Source organism: Lycium barbarum, chromosome 8 (assembly GCF_019175385.1).
Source record: "Lycium barbarum isolate Lr01 chromosome 8, ASM1917538v2, whole genome shotgun sequence".
NCBI lineage: Eukaryota > Viridiplantae > Streptophyta > Magnoliopsida > Solanales > Solanaceae > Lycium > Lycium barbarum.
In genome coordinates this window covers 132,496,623-132,509,771 of record NC_083344.1, presented here as the reverse complement: position 1 = coordinate 132,509,771, position 13,149 = coordinate 132,496,623, and the positions used below count along the sequence as shown (strand labels likewise).

The window sequence follows — 13,149 nt, the reverse complement described above, 5'->3', positions numbered from 1 at the left end:
TAGATCATAAGATTCAAAAGTCTTCTTTATTTTTTAAACTCCGTGCCTAGTCAAACTATATCACATTAATAGGACGGAGGGAGTATAATGGTAGAAAGAAAGAGTAAATAGTTTTGATGGTATGAAAGTAAAAGGGACATGAAAGAGTAATTATTTTGTGTAATAGACATTAATGTTCTTTCCCCAGAAGGAAAATGAGATTCCTGAGTTCCTTCCTTCACATTAAAACACAATTCACTACTTGCCATCCCATTTCAAGAATCGGTACATAGAGGGAAACATTTCATAATGATTTATTTGAAATAGTTACAAAAAAAAAAAAATTAGTAAAGTACAAATATAGTGCACAATATAACTTTGTTTATAATGTTGTCATTTGTCCGGATATTTTTTGACCACTATAGGCAGAAATGCTATTATAGAAAGGTCTAACTTACTAGTGTTCATCAAGTGGCATAAATTACAGAGAAGAAAAAATAGGGAGGCCAGGTAGAGTGTAACCAGCATCAACAATGAATATATTGCCAGATACATAATTGGAAGAATCATGGACCAAATATCGCACTAGTGAAGTTAATGCAGGATCTGTAGTGCCAAAAGTTTTCAGAGGAACAGTTCCTGTTGCAACATTTTTTAGCCAATCTTTTTGCACTAATTGCTCAGTGATCTCTGATTTGAAAAGCCCTGGAGCTATTGCATTCACTCTAATGTTGTCTTCCCCCAATTCTAATGCCATTATCTGCAAATTTCATAAAGAGTAGTATGATTTCAACTTCCTCATTCCATAAATTTTTAAAGGATTAAGGGTGTTTTTGGTATGCCGGACATTATCCTTCATAAAATCTTTTTCAGAAAATGGCTTATTTTCTGAAAAATATTTTTCCTAGAAGATGTATTTCGGTGCTCTAGTTGAAGACCCGAAAATATATCTAAAAAATCATCCGTTAAAGATTGATAATAATATTAGCAAATTGGATACAGTTTGATTAAAAATTTTGAGTATTAAAACTTGATAATAATGTCTTACGTGTTGGTTAAAGCATTGATATGAAGTGACACCTAAAGATGATTGACAAGAAAAATGACTTCCGCCCAAAAGTGAGGAAAGTCATTTTCCCCTTTTAGTAAAAAAAAAAAAAATCTCTAGCAACCAAAACACCAAAAATTAACTTATATTCTGAAAAATATTTTCTTTCGTACCAAAGGCATCTAGTTAGCAATTTATCTTATAATTTTTTTTCCTTGGGTAAGATGATTTTTCAAATTATGTTAGGTTATAACCTTCGTCATAGAATCCATGCCAGCTTTGGAGGAACTATAAGCAACACACCCACGCATTAAAGCTCTATTTAAACCAGAAATTGATGAAATATTTATAATGGAGCCTCCTCTTTTTGCAGCTTGCATGTATATTCCAACATATTTAGATACCAACCAAGATCCTGTCAAATTTGTCCTCAAAGTGTTATTCCACTCTTTCTCAGAAAGATCCACTGCTGATTTTATTCCACCTATTAACAAAGTATATTCACATTATATGTAGAGTTGTCAAAAAAATATACTGCATATATAGAACATGTGTTAGAAGTATGTTGGAATCAACGTTCTTGAGTCTAGCTAGACAATCTACTGAGATAAAGATGCATGTCAAGAACATAGACGAGGTAGGATAGACGGTTCATATCTAATATGGGTCATATATGGATGGTAGCTATAGAGTCTGCAACTCTCCCAGGGTTCTCTCATTTGAGATCTCTAGAATGAGGAGCAAAATCATGAATTTTCTAGGATATTATCAAGGATCTCACAGAAATCTAATTACAGCAGCTCTCCAAATAAATACTAAGATAAAAAAGAACACAGGTATAAATAGTACAACTAATAATTCTTTTTTGATTATGTATAAACAGTTTAATCCCCTTTGACGTAAGGGGAGATTTTATTTTAGTGCGAAGGGATTCAAAAATTGTTTTAGGTTACAGGTTCAAATCTTAGGTGTGCCATTTTAATATTTTTTGAAATTCCATTATATGAATTTTTGGCTCTGCCACAAGTGTCAGATATGAATGTTTTATGAATCTCCCACGGAACTAATCAATTTATTTTGTTTAAAAGCAAAAAAAAAAAAAAAACGAATTAGATTAAAAATTTCTTTCATTTCTCGTTAATTAAGGTTTTTGTCGTACTTATAATATCAGTACTCTAGCCTATCAAAACTCGTGCTTTTACTAACCAAGAAAACATGCATTTTGTACATACCTCTAACACCAGCATTGTTAATAAGAGTATCAATGTGACCAAAAGCATCCCAAGCTTTTTTCACAGATGCTTCAATTGTTGGACCATCAGCAGTAACATCAAGTTCAATAGCCACAGCTCTAACAACATGAGAATTTGAACTTGCCATTGTATTAATTTCATCACAAAGTGATTTCAACCGGTCCACCCGACGAGCAGCTGCCACGACTTTACAGCCGGCCCTAGCTAGGTCAAGGCAGAATTCGCGGCCGAGCCCCGCCGATGCTCCGGTGACAAACACCACTTTGCCTTCCAATTGTAGCCATGGCTCCAATTGATCAGCCACCTTGCTCTTTTTTTGAAGAGATGGCTCAACATTTTCTTGTACTTTAGTAGCTTTCATTGCTTTCGGACTTGCTGGGAAATTTTAGGTGTTTATTGTATATGATGGGTTGTGATCAAAGAGGTGTACATTTATATAATTCAGGTGTAAAAATTGAATAGAGGCCATACATTTTCTGCTGATTAAATAAACTAGAAAAACGTGTTTCATATGATGAAGCTATAATTCGTACTATTAGGTAGTGTGATCCTTATATATGTGGTTGATAGGTTCTAGCAAGGTTGTAAGGTAATACATAAAACTGGTACAGTTCTTGTTTAGTTTTTTCCCAAATAAAGGCCCCGTGTGCTATACACTGTTAGTTTTTTTACTGAAACAAAATGAAAAATTGAATATGAGCTCTAATGTAACTATTCTTTAATATAATCTTTCCACATGGCTAATAAGAGTAAATCTGCTATAAATATACTACCAACTTGTAAATCTTTTAATATTTGATATAAATGGTTGGTAAACATGCATGATCGGTAAATATATATACCAACTTATGGATCTATTTTTATAAAATATAAACTTATGGGTCAACTTTTACATTTAAAATTTTTGAAATTACAATTTGGAATCCTAAATCATGACTTTTTGGATGATTTGGGATTTCATCTCTTGAGATGAAATCGCATGTACTTTTAAAAAAGTACTTTTTTTATAGGATTTGTAATCTTATGTTTTGTAAATAGAAAAACTATCGTCACGTTTCGTAAATATTTCTCCTTAATATGTATATATATACGTACTTTGTCCTTCCGAAAATTCAATATCTCCTTGTTGACACCCAATTTTGTCCCGCCTCTCCTCCGAAATACCTATTTACGCTTCTAATATTTTTTGAAAAATTAAAAAATATATATTTATATTTTACTATAATTATTAGCCTCTTATTAATACCCACTTTTTATTATTCTATTACAGTTATTATTATTATTATTATTATTATTATTATTATTATTATTATTATAATTCACAATTTTTATCATTTCGGCATTTTACCAGCTTACACCCACGCATCGCATTTATTTCGCACAGTTAAATGGTAACGTTTATTTTTAAAATACTATTGCACGGCTATTACAACATCATATAATTTTATTACCCGAGTCCTAATAATTACATATTTTGTAATATTTGTCACACTCAGTATATGTTTGATTAAAATAGGCTTTTTATTTAAACTTAGAAGCCAAACTGCTCCTTGCATTCAGTCCGTATTTTTGATTTATCGACCCCAAATCAAAGTCCAATCAATTCATAAATATTTTTGGACCAGCCCATATTTTTGACCCCAATTTTTAGGACCAGTCCATGCTTTAATTCACTAGCCCATTCTTTTAATACCGGTCCAAAAGAAATTGACCCAGTCCACAAGGGACCGGGTTCGGCCCATTCCTTTTCGTGATAAGGGAAACCCTAAGGGTTTCCCCTTCATTTTTTCCTCTTCTCTTTTCCGCCTCTCTTTCCCTTCCTCTCATCTTCTTCATCTCCCTCCCTCTCTCTTTCCCACTGCCACCCCACTCCGTCTTGTCCCCCACGCGTCTGTTCCCCCCACGTTTCCTCTGTCACCCCACTCCTCGTTGTTCCCCGCTCCCTTTCTCTTTCTTCAACACAAAAGTAAAATAGTAGACCTATAAATGATCGGGGGAAGTTGATTGAAGAAAGGGGGAAAAAGAAAAAGGGAGGCGAGAATCCTTTTATGAAAACAGTTCTTGAACCCCAAAACCCCCCTAAAGCAAGAAATAAGTTTTCTTTCAGTGAAAAAATCACCTAAATAATACCAGTTCATTAGCCGCCTCAAAGTCTCCATAAAAAATCAGTTTCTTTAGCAAATCGTAGTCTCAAAATATCGAGTCAAAATTCTAGAACATTTGTTTTTTTTGTTTTCTGCTTATATTTTCTTTGTGTTGTTGCAAATCCGAGCATCGTAAATTCGGATTCGATAGTATTCGAGGTAGATTCGAGACCTTCGCCTCACTTCGCTGCACCCGGAGAAGGTAATTCCCCTTTTCTACTTGTTTTGCATCCTTCAGTTGCTATTCTATATGCTGTTTAGTTAGAGTTGATTAGCTCAGTTTAAATAGTTTGTTTGCATGTTGATAGTAATTCATACTTAATTTGTTTGGTATGATGGTTTGATTATCGAGCTTGGCTCTGTTTGTGTAATTACATGTATTAGGTGTGATAACTGGGCTTTAATTGATTCAAATGTATGGGTTAATCATGTTAGTTGGTTTAAATTGCGTATTGTTATACAAATTTGGTTAATTAGTCAGTAGGATATTCGAACTCGTTTAAGGGTTGTTGTTAGGTCAGGCACGATTAGTAGTCGAATCTGTGGCTGATTTCTGTTTTACTTCTGATTATATTAACGAAGAATACCTCTATAAGTTTTGTTCAATGTGGTTTAATAATGTCATAGTAATAAGGTAGGTTAGCATAATCCTCGGAGATTCATCGATACTTGTTTATGCTCAGTTTTAATTAGTTTCGGTCACCTATCATTTGTTGAAATGAAATCAGTATGATTAGACATGCTATTAGTATAGTCCGTAGATTTTGTTTGATATTGAAGTAGCCTAGGGATGTTGTTTGGTTTTGTTAACTGAATCAGGATTCTGTATTGAATCATTGACTCATGATTTGTGAAAACATGGTTAGTTTAAACTTCAATAATGTAGAGGATTTTGCCTAGTCCAATCGAGTTCGCATATGTCACTCTAAATTGGTCTTTGTGTCCAAATTCGTATGGTGAATCACCTGCAATTTAGTGGTATATTTAATTAAGACCTTTTGCCTAATATTTAAGACTCTAGTATGATTATTCAAACTTATGTTCATCCAATTTGATATATAAATTGCATTGAGTTGTTTCATATTAAGATAATATGCCTTAGTCTCTTAACAAAACATTTTATATCCCTTATCTTATGTCAATCTGGAGTTAAGCATAAAACTGCCTCAAATTCAAACGATTAATTAACATCTGTGCACTTATTTGATGTCTTCATGGTTTATGATACATCAATGGTAGTTGAAGGTGTGGTTTGCTCCTACGTGTTGTTTGAACTACTTCATACTTGTTTTGACTCTTCGGCAGTTTATTTGAGGCTAAAACATCAGAGTCTTCTGTGCTAAATGTTTGCCCTGTTTCAAGTTAGGAAATTGTGGCTTTATTTGAATGCCTTATCATATATAATTGAGGTTGTTGGAAACATTGAGCTTGCTGATTCTATCACACATGAATACCATTTAGTTTCATTTTTGCTTAACTTTATGTGACTGGTTATCCAAGGAATTTAACATCCCGCCTCGTTTTTCGTTGTTTGTATGCTCGCGTGTGGTACTGCATGATTCAGAAATTACCCATAATCTGCAGACCCTTGCCACTGTCCTGGCTATACTGATTTTATGTCTTAAGCATTTTGTTATGATCAGCTTGCGAAGTTCACTGCCACTGCTGGGCAGATTTCTATACCTTAGCATATGTTGTGTTAGGTAGTTTTATGAAGTTAACTGTTATCGCTGTGTAGATGCTATTTGCCTTGATGTATTGTGTAGTTGTTTCTTGCGATGCCCACTGCACAGCTGGGCAAATTGCGTACATTATTATGTTATAAACACTCTAATGTTGTTGAAGCAATGAAGTCATATAACTGTGTATACATGAAGTATACTTAAAATACACATTATGTATCATCTATTGATCTATTTTGGGTGTATATTTTACATGTTTTACCTTATTCGTTGAGTGTATGCTAATCCTTTTCTTTCGTTTTTGTGCATGACCATCGCATACGAGTCCGAGGGACTCGTCTTCTTCCGCATTCAACGATGGGCTAAAGCCCAACATAATTCTCTCGAGTCAGCCTTGTCAGCCTTTATCCACAGCAAAACAAAAAGGAACGGGAATTCTGGGCCAAGGCCCAATAGAATGAACAGCTCTCAGCAGTCCAAAATGGGCTGCGCCACTGTTCGCAGCAGCCCCAAAATGGGCTAAGCCCATCTCGTTACCTTTCTTTTTCTTTTTACACATTTGTTTTATGTTGTTGCATTTAACTTGTATTAAGTGACTAAGTTTTATTTTTTGTTTTATTTAGGTGAACTTTGTCACACCCCATTTTAACCGGGTTGACTTAGGGAGTATGACATATTGGTGATTCCTATTTATCTTGTTTTAAGGAGTCGCCACCTAATTAATTTAACGGTGAATTAGGACACCTAGAGATTAACTAAGGGAAAGTTAAAACTAAACCTCAATTAATAGTCTGCTTAACCAGTGTGATTCTAGGTAAGAGCTCTATATTATCCTAAAGAAAAGGGGTTAGGCATCCTTTAGAATCCGTTAACTTACGGTTATCCGACCAAACTTAGGTTAATTAATTAAATTAAATGTAGGGTTAAATGTTTTAGAAAATGACCTTGAAATATTGCTAAAGTTTTAAGAAGAAAATCATGTTAATTAAAGTAATATTTACAGAAAAGAGATAATAATTCGTATAAAGAAACTTTAAATGCCATTTTAGAATAAGACTTATAAAGGTTATTAAGACTTTACATAAGAGACTATTTGAAAGTAAGACTAATATTTGTATAAAGGGGAATCTTAGGATGCTATTTTAAATAAAATTTATAATCGTTAATAATAGTTTCAAAGGAAGTGGCATGAAGATGAAGTTTGCAAAATATGATGATTTACATAAAAATAGAAGAAGATGCGAACTTACACGATAAATATTTGAACGAACTAAACAATGAGGTATTAATTAAACTTAAATTTTAGAAATACGAATAAAACATGAAGGAGTTAATAGATTTTCTTTTATCCGTTTTTATTATCTTTATCTACTATGCTTAATTAAAAAATGCGTGATTGACTCAAAATTCGAAGAGTTGTTTAAAATATGTTTGAATTTATAATTGCGTCTTAGTGGTGTTTTTGAAATTAAGATAACGAGGGATAAAAGATGATTCCTTTAACTAAAAAAAGATATTAATCTATACTATCAATTATTTTAGAAGTAAATATTATAAATTCCATAAATAACTTTAATGTGAAAAGAAGAAAATGAAACTTATGCGATTAATTATTAGTCTTCTTTAAACTAACTACCCATTACTAAATTTGTTAACTCATTAAGGTTTATATGAACTAAATAAAAATAAACAAAATGGTTAATATACAAATTAAATGCACAAAATAAATAAAGGAGAGATAATTAAAAATGGGCTCAGCCCATATTTTAAGAAGGGCTGCTGTTAAATGGATCTGGCCCATTTGGGCCACTGCTACGAACACTGTTCCTGCTATGTGGGCCTCGGCCCAGCTAATTTTTTGGTTCTTTTGCTGCGGGTGGGCTGACTCGGGAAGGGAAATTTAGTTGGGTTTTTAACCCAACGCCGGATGTGGAAGAATGAAGAGCCCCTCGGGCTCGTATGTGATGGTCATGCATAAAACGAAAGAAAAGGAGAAGTATTAGTATATGATTAATAAATAATGTTAAACATATGAAAATAAACTCCAAAGAAAACAAATCAGCAGACTATAAATATATGATGTACATTTAAATATGATCCATGCTTACATAGATTAGCCACCACACACATATAAACATATAACACTCAAACATGGACAGAATCAAATAACGTAGCACTCATTGTTCTCAGGCGTGTATAGGATTTGGAACCTATGCGAAGGCTGGTATACTTATAATGTTCAGAGTACACTTGATATACCTGAAAGATATACACTAACGTGCAACCCTGGTATACACTCGGTGTATACTAAGGCTCATGTAATGTGTATACTTCGAGGTATATCACACCACAAACCAAAACTAGATGAGGAATAGAAGGAAAACAGTCAACATGGCAGATTTCAACAAAAATGCAAAACCAGAGAAGAGGAAATTCATGCACTGCCAAGGTACCTCTCGTTCCTAAATGGAAACATGTTTCAAGCCATTACTGGATTTTCATTCATTTAAGACTTCCAACAAAATATTCAAACATTAAAATTACCTACTTACCAGGGGTAAGGGCAAGGAAACCAAAAATAGGTATGTACATTTCAATCATACATAGGCATTTCAGTCATACAGAGACAATGAGCATTCAGTATATCCAAATGAGCCACATATGAACAGAGACATGCTAGTAGGGCTAAAATCATCTGAACTGACTGTGGACAGATAGATTCTGTTAACTACCAGTCTGGAACCTAAACTGTCTTAAACATACATATCTGAACATTTTAACTACTAAAAAAATTAAACTGAGCTAAACGAGAACAGGAATATGCCTAGAGCTACTAAGCTAAGCTAAACCGAACATAAACCAAACTTGAACAAGATACCGCAATAAACAGAATTAGAATTGAATTGAGGATGCAACAGATTTGATTCAACAGATTCTTTAATGTTCATGTCAGTCCATTTCCAAGAGTTCAAATACTCAATTTGGAGCACAAATGTTCTAAAAGATCTAAATAAAGGCATGAACAGAAAACAAACACACATAGGTTCCATATGAATCAGGTAGCCATCATCAGCACTTTGACTGAACAAAGCTTCCAAACCAGCATAATGAAATCAAACCATTCACTAGTGCAAGTATACAAATCCCTAATAGCGGTATGCTAATACAGGAGCAGAAAACAAACACATTATTCTACACTTTACATGAACTAACACGGGTCCAAACAGGAGCATACACAGATCGATTTTAATCCATTACTTAAATAAACATACAGCCAGATTCAACTGATTTGAAACTAAACATATATTTGATAAGATTTAAAACCAATAATACCTAACCTGTGCCGAACAACTGAAACTGAACAGCCATCTAAAACAGACAGAACATATTTCAAAAAACTCATATTTTTATTCATTTGATTATATAACTGTGATTAGTCTAATATAAAGGTTCTTGGTACTAAAACACCAAAGAGGCTAATAATGAGAATAAGCTGATCTACATTACTGGTGTTGCAATTTTCTCACGAAAATGTCAACGAAACAGATTTGGAAAGACCGTATTCGAGGAATCTCAATCAAAAAGACTACACACCAACAAGGGATCACCAATACACCAAATCAAATTGAAAACTAAAAAAAAGGGAAAAGAATTGTACTGACCTTTTCGGGGTGCAGCGTAGTGGGATTCGAGCTTTTCAGATCTACCCTCGAGCGCCACTAAATTTTAAATCGATATCCTCTCGGATTCGGGACAACCAACAGAAAGAAATGAACAACAAAATGTTTTCTTTTCGAATTGGTACTAGGTAATATTGTGACAGTAAAAGAAATATTTTTTGCAAGGGGATTTCTTGAACTGAAAATCAGTTATTAGGGAATTTTCTGAACCAAAAATCTCTTTTCTGGCAATTTTCCCCCTCTTTTCTTTTTTTTCCTTTTTTCTTCGTATTTCGATCTGATCTCCCAAAAAAATCCTCCTCCCTGGATGATAAAAAAAAATGAATACTTATAGACTGATTTAGGGTTGGAGTTTGAGAGGAGAGGGGACAAAGGCGTAGGGAACAGGGCATGGTGGATGGTGTCAGAGGGAGTAACATGGTGTAGTGGAGGTGTGATGGAGATAGTGGAGGTGTCAGAGAGGAGGAGAAGTGGGGATAACGTGGGGGTGGTGTCAGACGCGTGGGATGGAGGAGCGTGGTGGAGAAAAACAGTGGGGGGTGTGTGGCGGCTAGGGTTTAGGGTGAAGGGGAGGAAGAGAACGATGATGAAGAGAGAGAGGGAAGAGAGAAGAGGGGAAAAGGAAGACGGCGGAAGGGGGTGGCGATGAGAGGAGAGAAAGAGGCGGAGGGAGGAGAAAGAGGGAAAGGTGGTGTGCGGCGGAGAAGGAGGAGGAAAATGAGGGGAAACCCTAAAAAGGGTTTCCCTTATTTTGAATGAAATGGGTCAGACCCGGTCCATTTGTGGACTGGGTCAATTTTTAGACCGGGTATTTAAAGAATGGGCTAGCGAATTAAAACACGGACTGGTCTAAAAATTAGGGTAAAAATATAGGCTGGTCAAAAAATATTTATGAGTTGATTGGACTTTGATTTGGAATCCGATAAATCAAAAATACGGACTGAGTGCAAGAAATAGTTTGGCTTTTTTTTAAATTTGAATAAAAGACCCATTTTAATTAACGATATACCGAGGGTGACAAAATATTGTTTAATACAAAATGTGTGATTATTAGGACTCGGGTAATAAAATTATATGGTGTTATAATAGACGTGCAATAATATTTTTTGAAAATCCACAGTAAAATAAATACTATTATTTAATTATGCAAAGATAAATGCGATGCGTGTGCGTAAGTTGGTAAAATGCCGAAATGATAAAAATTGTGAATAATAATAATAATAATAAATAATAATAATAATAATAATAATAATAATAATAATAATAATAGTAACTGTAATAGAATAATGAAGTGTCGGTATTGATAAGAGGCTAATAATTTAGTAAAAAATAACTATATATATATATATTTTTAATTTTTCTAAAAATATTAGAAGCGTAAATAGGTATTTTGGAAGAGAGCAGGGACAAAATTGGGTGTCAACAAACTTTAGCGAATTTAGTGGGTTAGCTTTAGTATAATAAGTATTAAATTTAAGAGAGAAACTCAATTAATACCATAAGTTTCATTTTCTTTTATGTTAAAATTATTCATAGTATTTATTATTTGGAATAATTGATTTGCAAATGGCATGACTATGCATTTTAAGTAAAAGGGAATCATATCTTTTTATCTTAAACATTTCAAAACGTCACTAATATGCAAGTATAAACTTAAGTATATTTTATAAATAACTCTTCAAGTTTGAATCAATCATGCATATTTTAGCTAAGTATAATTAATGAGAAATAATAAAAAGAGGAAGAAAACTCGTTACCTTTTGCATTTTATTAAAAAGATAAGTCTAGATTTCTCTTAAAAGCTTCTATCTATATACAAATCACTATATTTTGCAAGTCTCATTTTTACAATAAAATTATTGGTTTAAACTCAACAACATTTATAAATTTTATTTTAAGTGGACTACCATGCATTTCTTCAAGTCAGTTTAAATAGCGTCATTATATTTTCCTTTTAAAACCTCACTAACATTTACAACCTATTTTTTCTTAAGAGTTAAGCATTATATTTAATCTAATTAATTAACCTAAGTTTGGTCGGATAATCGTAAGTTAACGGATTCTAAAGGATGCCTAACCCCTTTCCTTTAGGATAATATAGAGCTCTTACCTAGAATCACATTGGTTAAGCAGACTATTAATTGAGGTTTAGTTTTAACTTTGCCTTAGTTAACCTCTAGGTGTCCTAATTCACCGTTAAATTAATTAGGTGGCGACTTCTTAAAACAAAACAATTTAGGAATCTCCAATATGTTGTACCCTTAATTTAACCCGGTTAAAATGGGGTACGACACTCCTTAAAGGGAATTCAATTATTTATCAAATATTTAGTTATTAGGCATTAATTTTTTTCCCCTACATTTTGATTCATTCTACTATAAAAATGAAGAAAACATATTAAATTTGTACAGAAAAATCATGGTATAGAGAAGACAAAATGATGATAGGTACCTATAAAAAACATACTTTTCTTAAAAAGAATTATACAAATACATTTTTTATTTTTTAAAAAATATTTTTTATTTGAAAAAATTATTTTCCACGTGGCATGCTGACTGGCTGCCTAGGTGGCTAACATGGCAAGTCACCTGGGCAGTCAGTCAGCATGCCGTTAGGGCTGGGCATATTTTTGCCAAGTTTAATAATGATAGGGTTAGGGGTGAAAAGTTTAAAAGTATTAGGGGTAAATTTGCCCCTTAGTTCAAAGTACAGGGGTAAATTTGACCCTTTTTCCTTTAAAATAACCCTTTAAATATTTTATTAGTAGTTTTGGTCCTTTAAATTTGCTAAAAATGAACGCTTTTGATTTCAGTTAAATTTGTCAAAAACAAACACTTTTAATTTTCGTCAAATATCGAACATACTCTGACGGTTGGAATTTACGAAAACTTTGAAGAGGAAAAAATATAACACGTGGGTACATCTTGATTTCAAAATAATGTTTCAATAATATGGTTTGGTTTTTGCTGTTGCAGTTTTGATTAAACTGAAAATGTTAGTCATATAGCTAATATATTTTGTTTTTATTATTTTGGCCCAGCTCTATTTATGTTAAAGATTGTGCTTTACGTTGGCAAAATTAAAGTTGGAGGATACATGCATGTGGTTGCTCTACTGTCTTAAATTTGGTATCTCAATTATCAGCAAATTTTGTTTTTATCCTTGTGATATCTCAAGAAAGTCATGTTTTATCCTTGATTTCTGTTGGTTTCGAATGATTTATTTACTTCCACTGTTTCATTTTCATAGTTATCTATAGCAGTTGATACTCCTTTTATCATGACTTTCTTGTTTTGTTATTTCTTGTTTTCATATTGTTTTCGATACGCTTGATCATATCTAACCTTTTGTCTTTTCCTCTCT

General features: G+C 33.2%; 1 protein-coding gene across 1 annotated transcript; it reads right to left on the bottom strand.

Annotated features, from left to right (window-relative positions):
- Nucleotides 1-269: 269 nt before the first annotated feature.
- LOC132607569 (uncharacterized) lies at nt 270-2,755 on the bottom strand. The gene is made up of 3 exons (XM_060321594.1): nt 2,260-2,755; nt 1,282-1,511; nt 270-739 (listed from the first exon to the last, which is right to left on the bottom strand). Exons 1-3 carry the CDS (start codon nt 2,639-2,641, stop codon nt 461-463), a joined length of 891 nt encoding a protein of 296 aa, XP_060177577.1. The 5' UTR covers nt 2,642-2,755; the 3' UTR covers nt 270-460.
- Nucleotides 2,756-13,149: the final 10,394 nt, after the last annotated feature.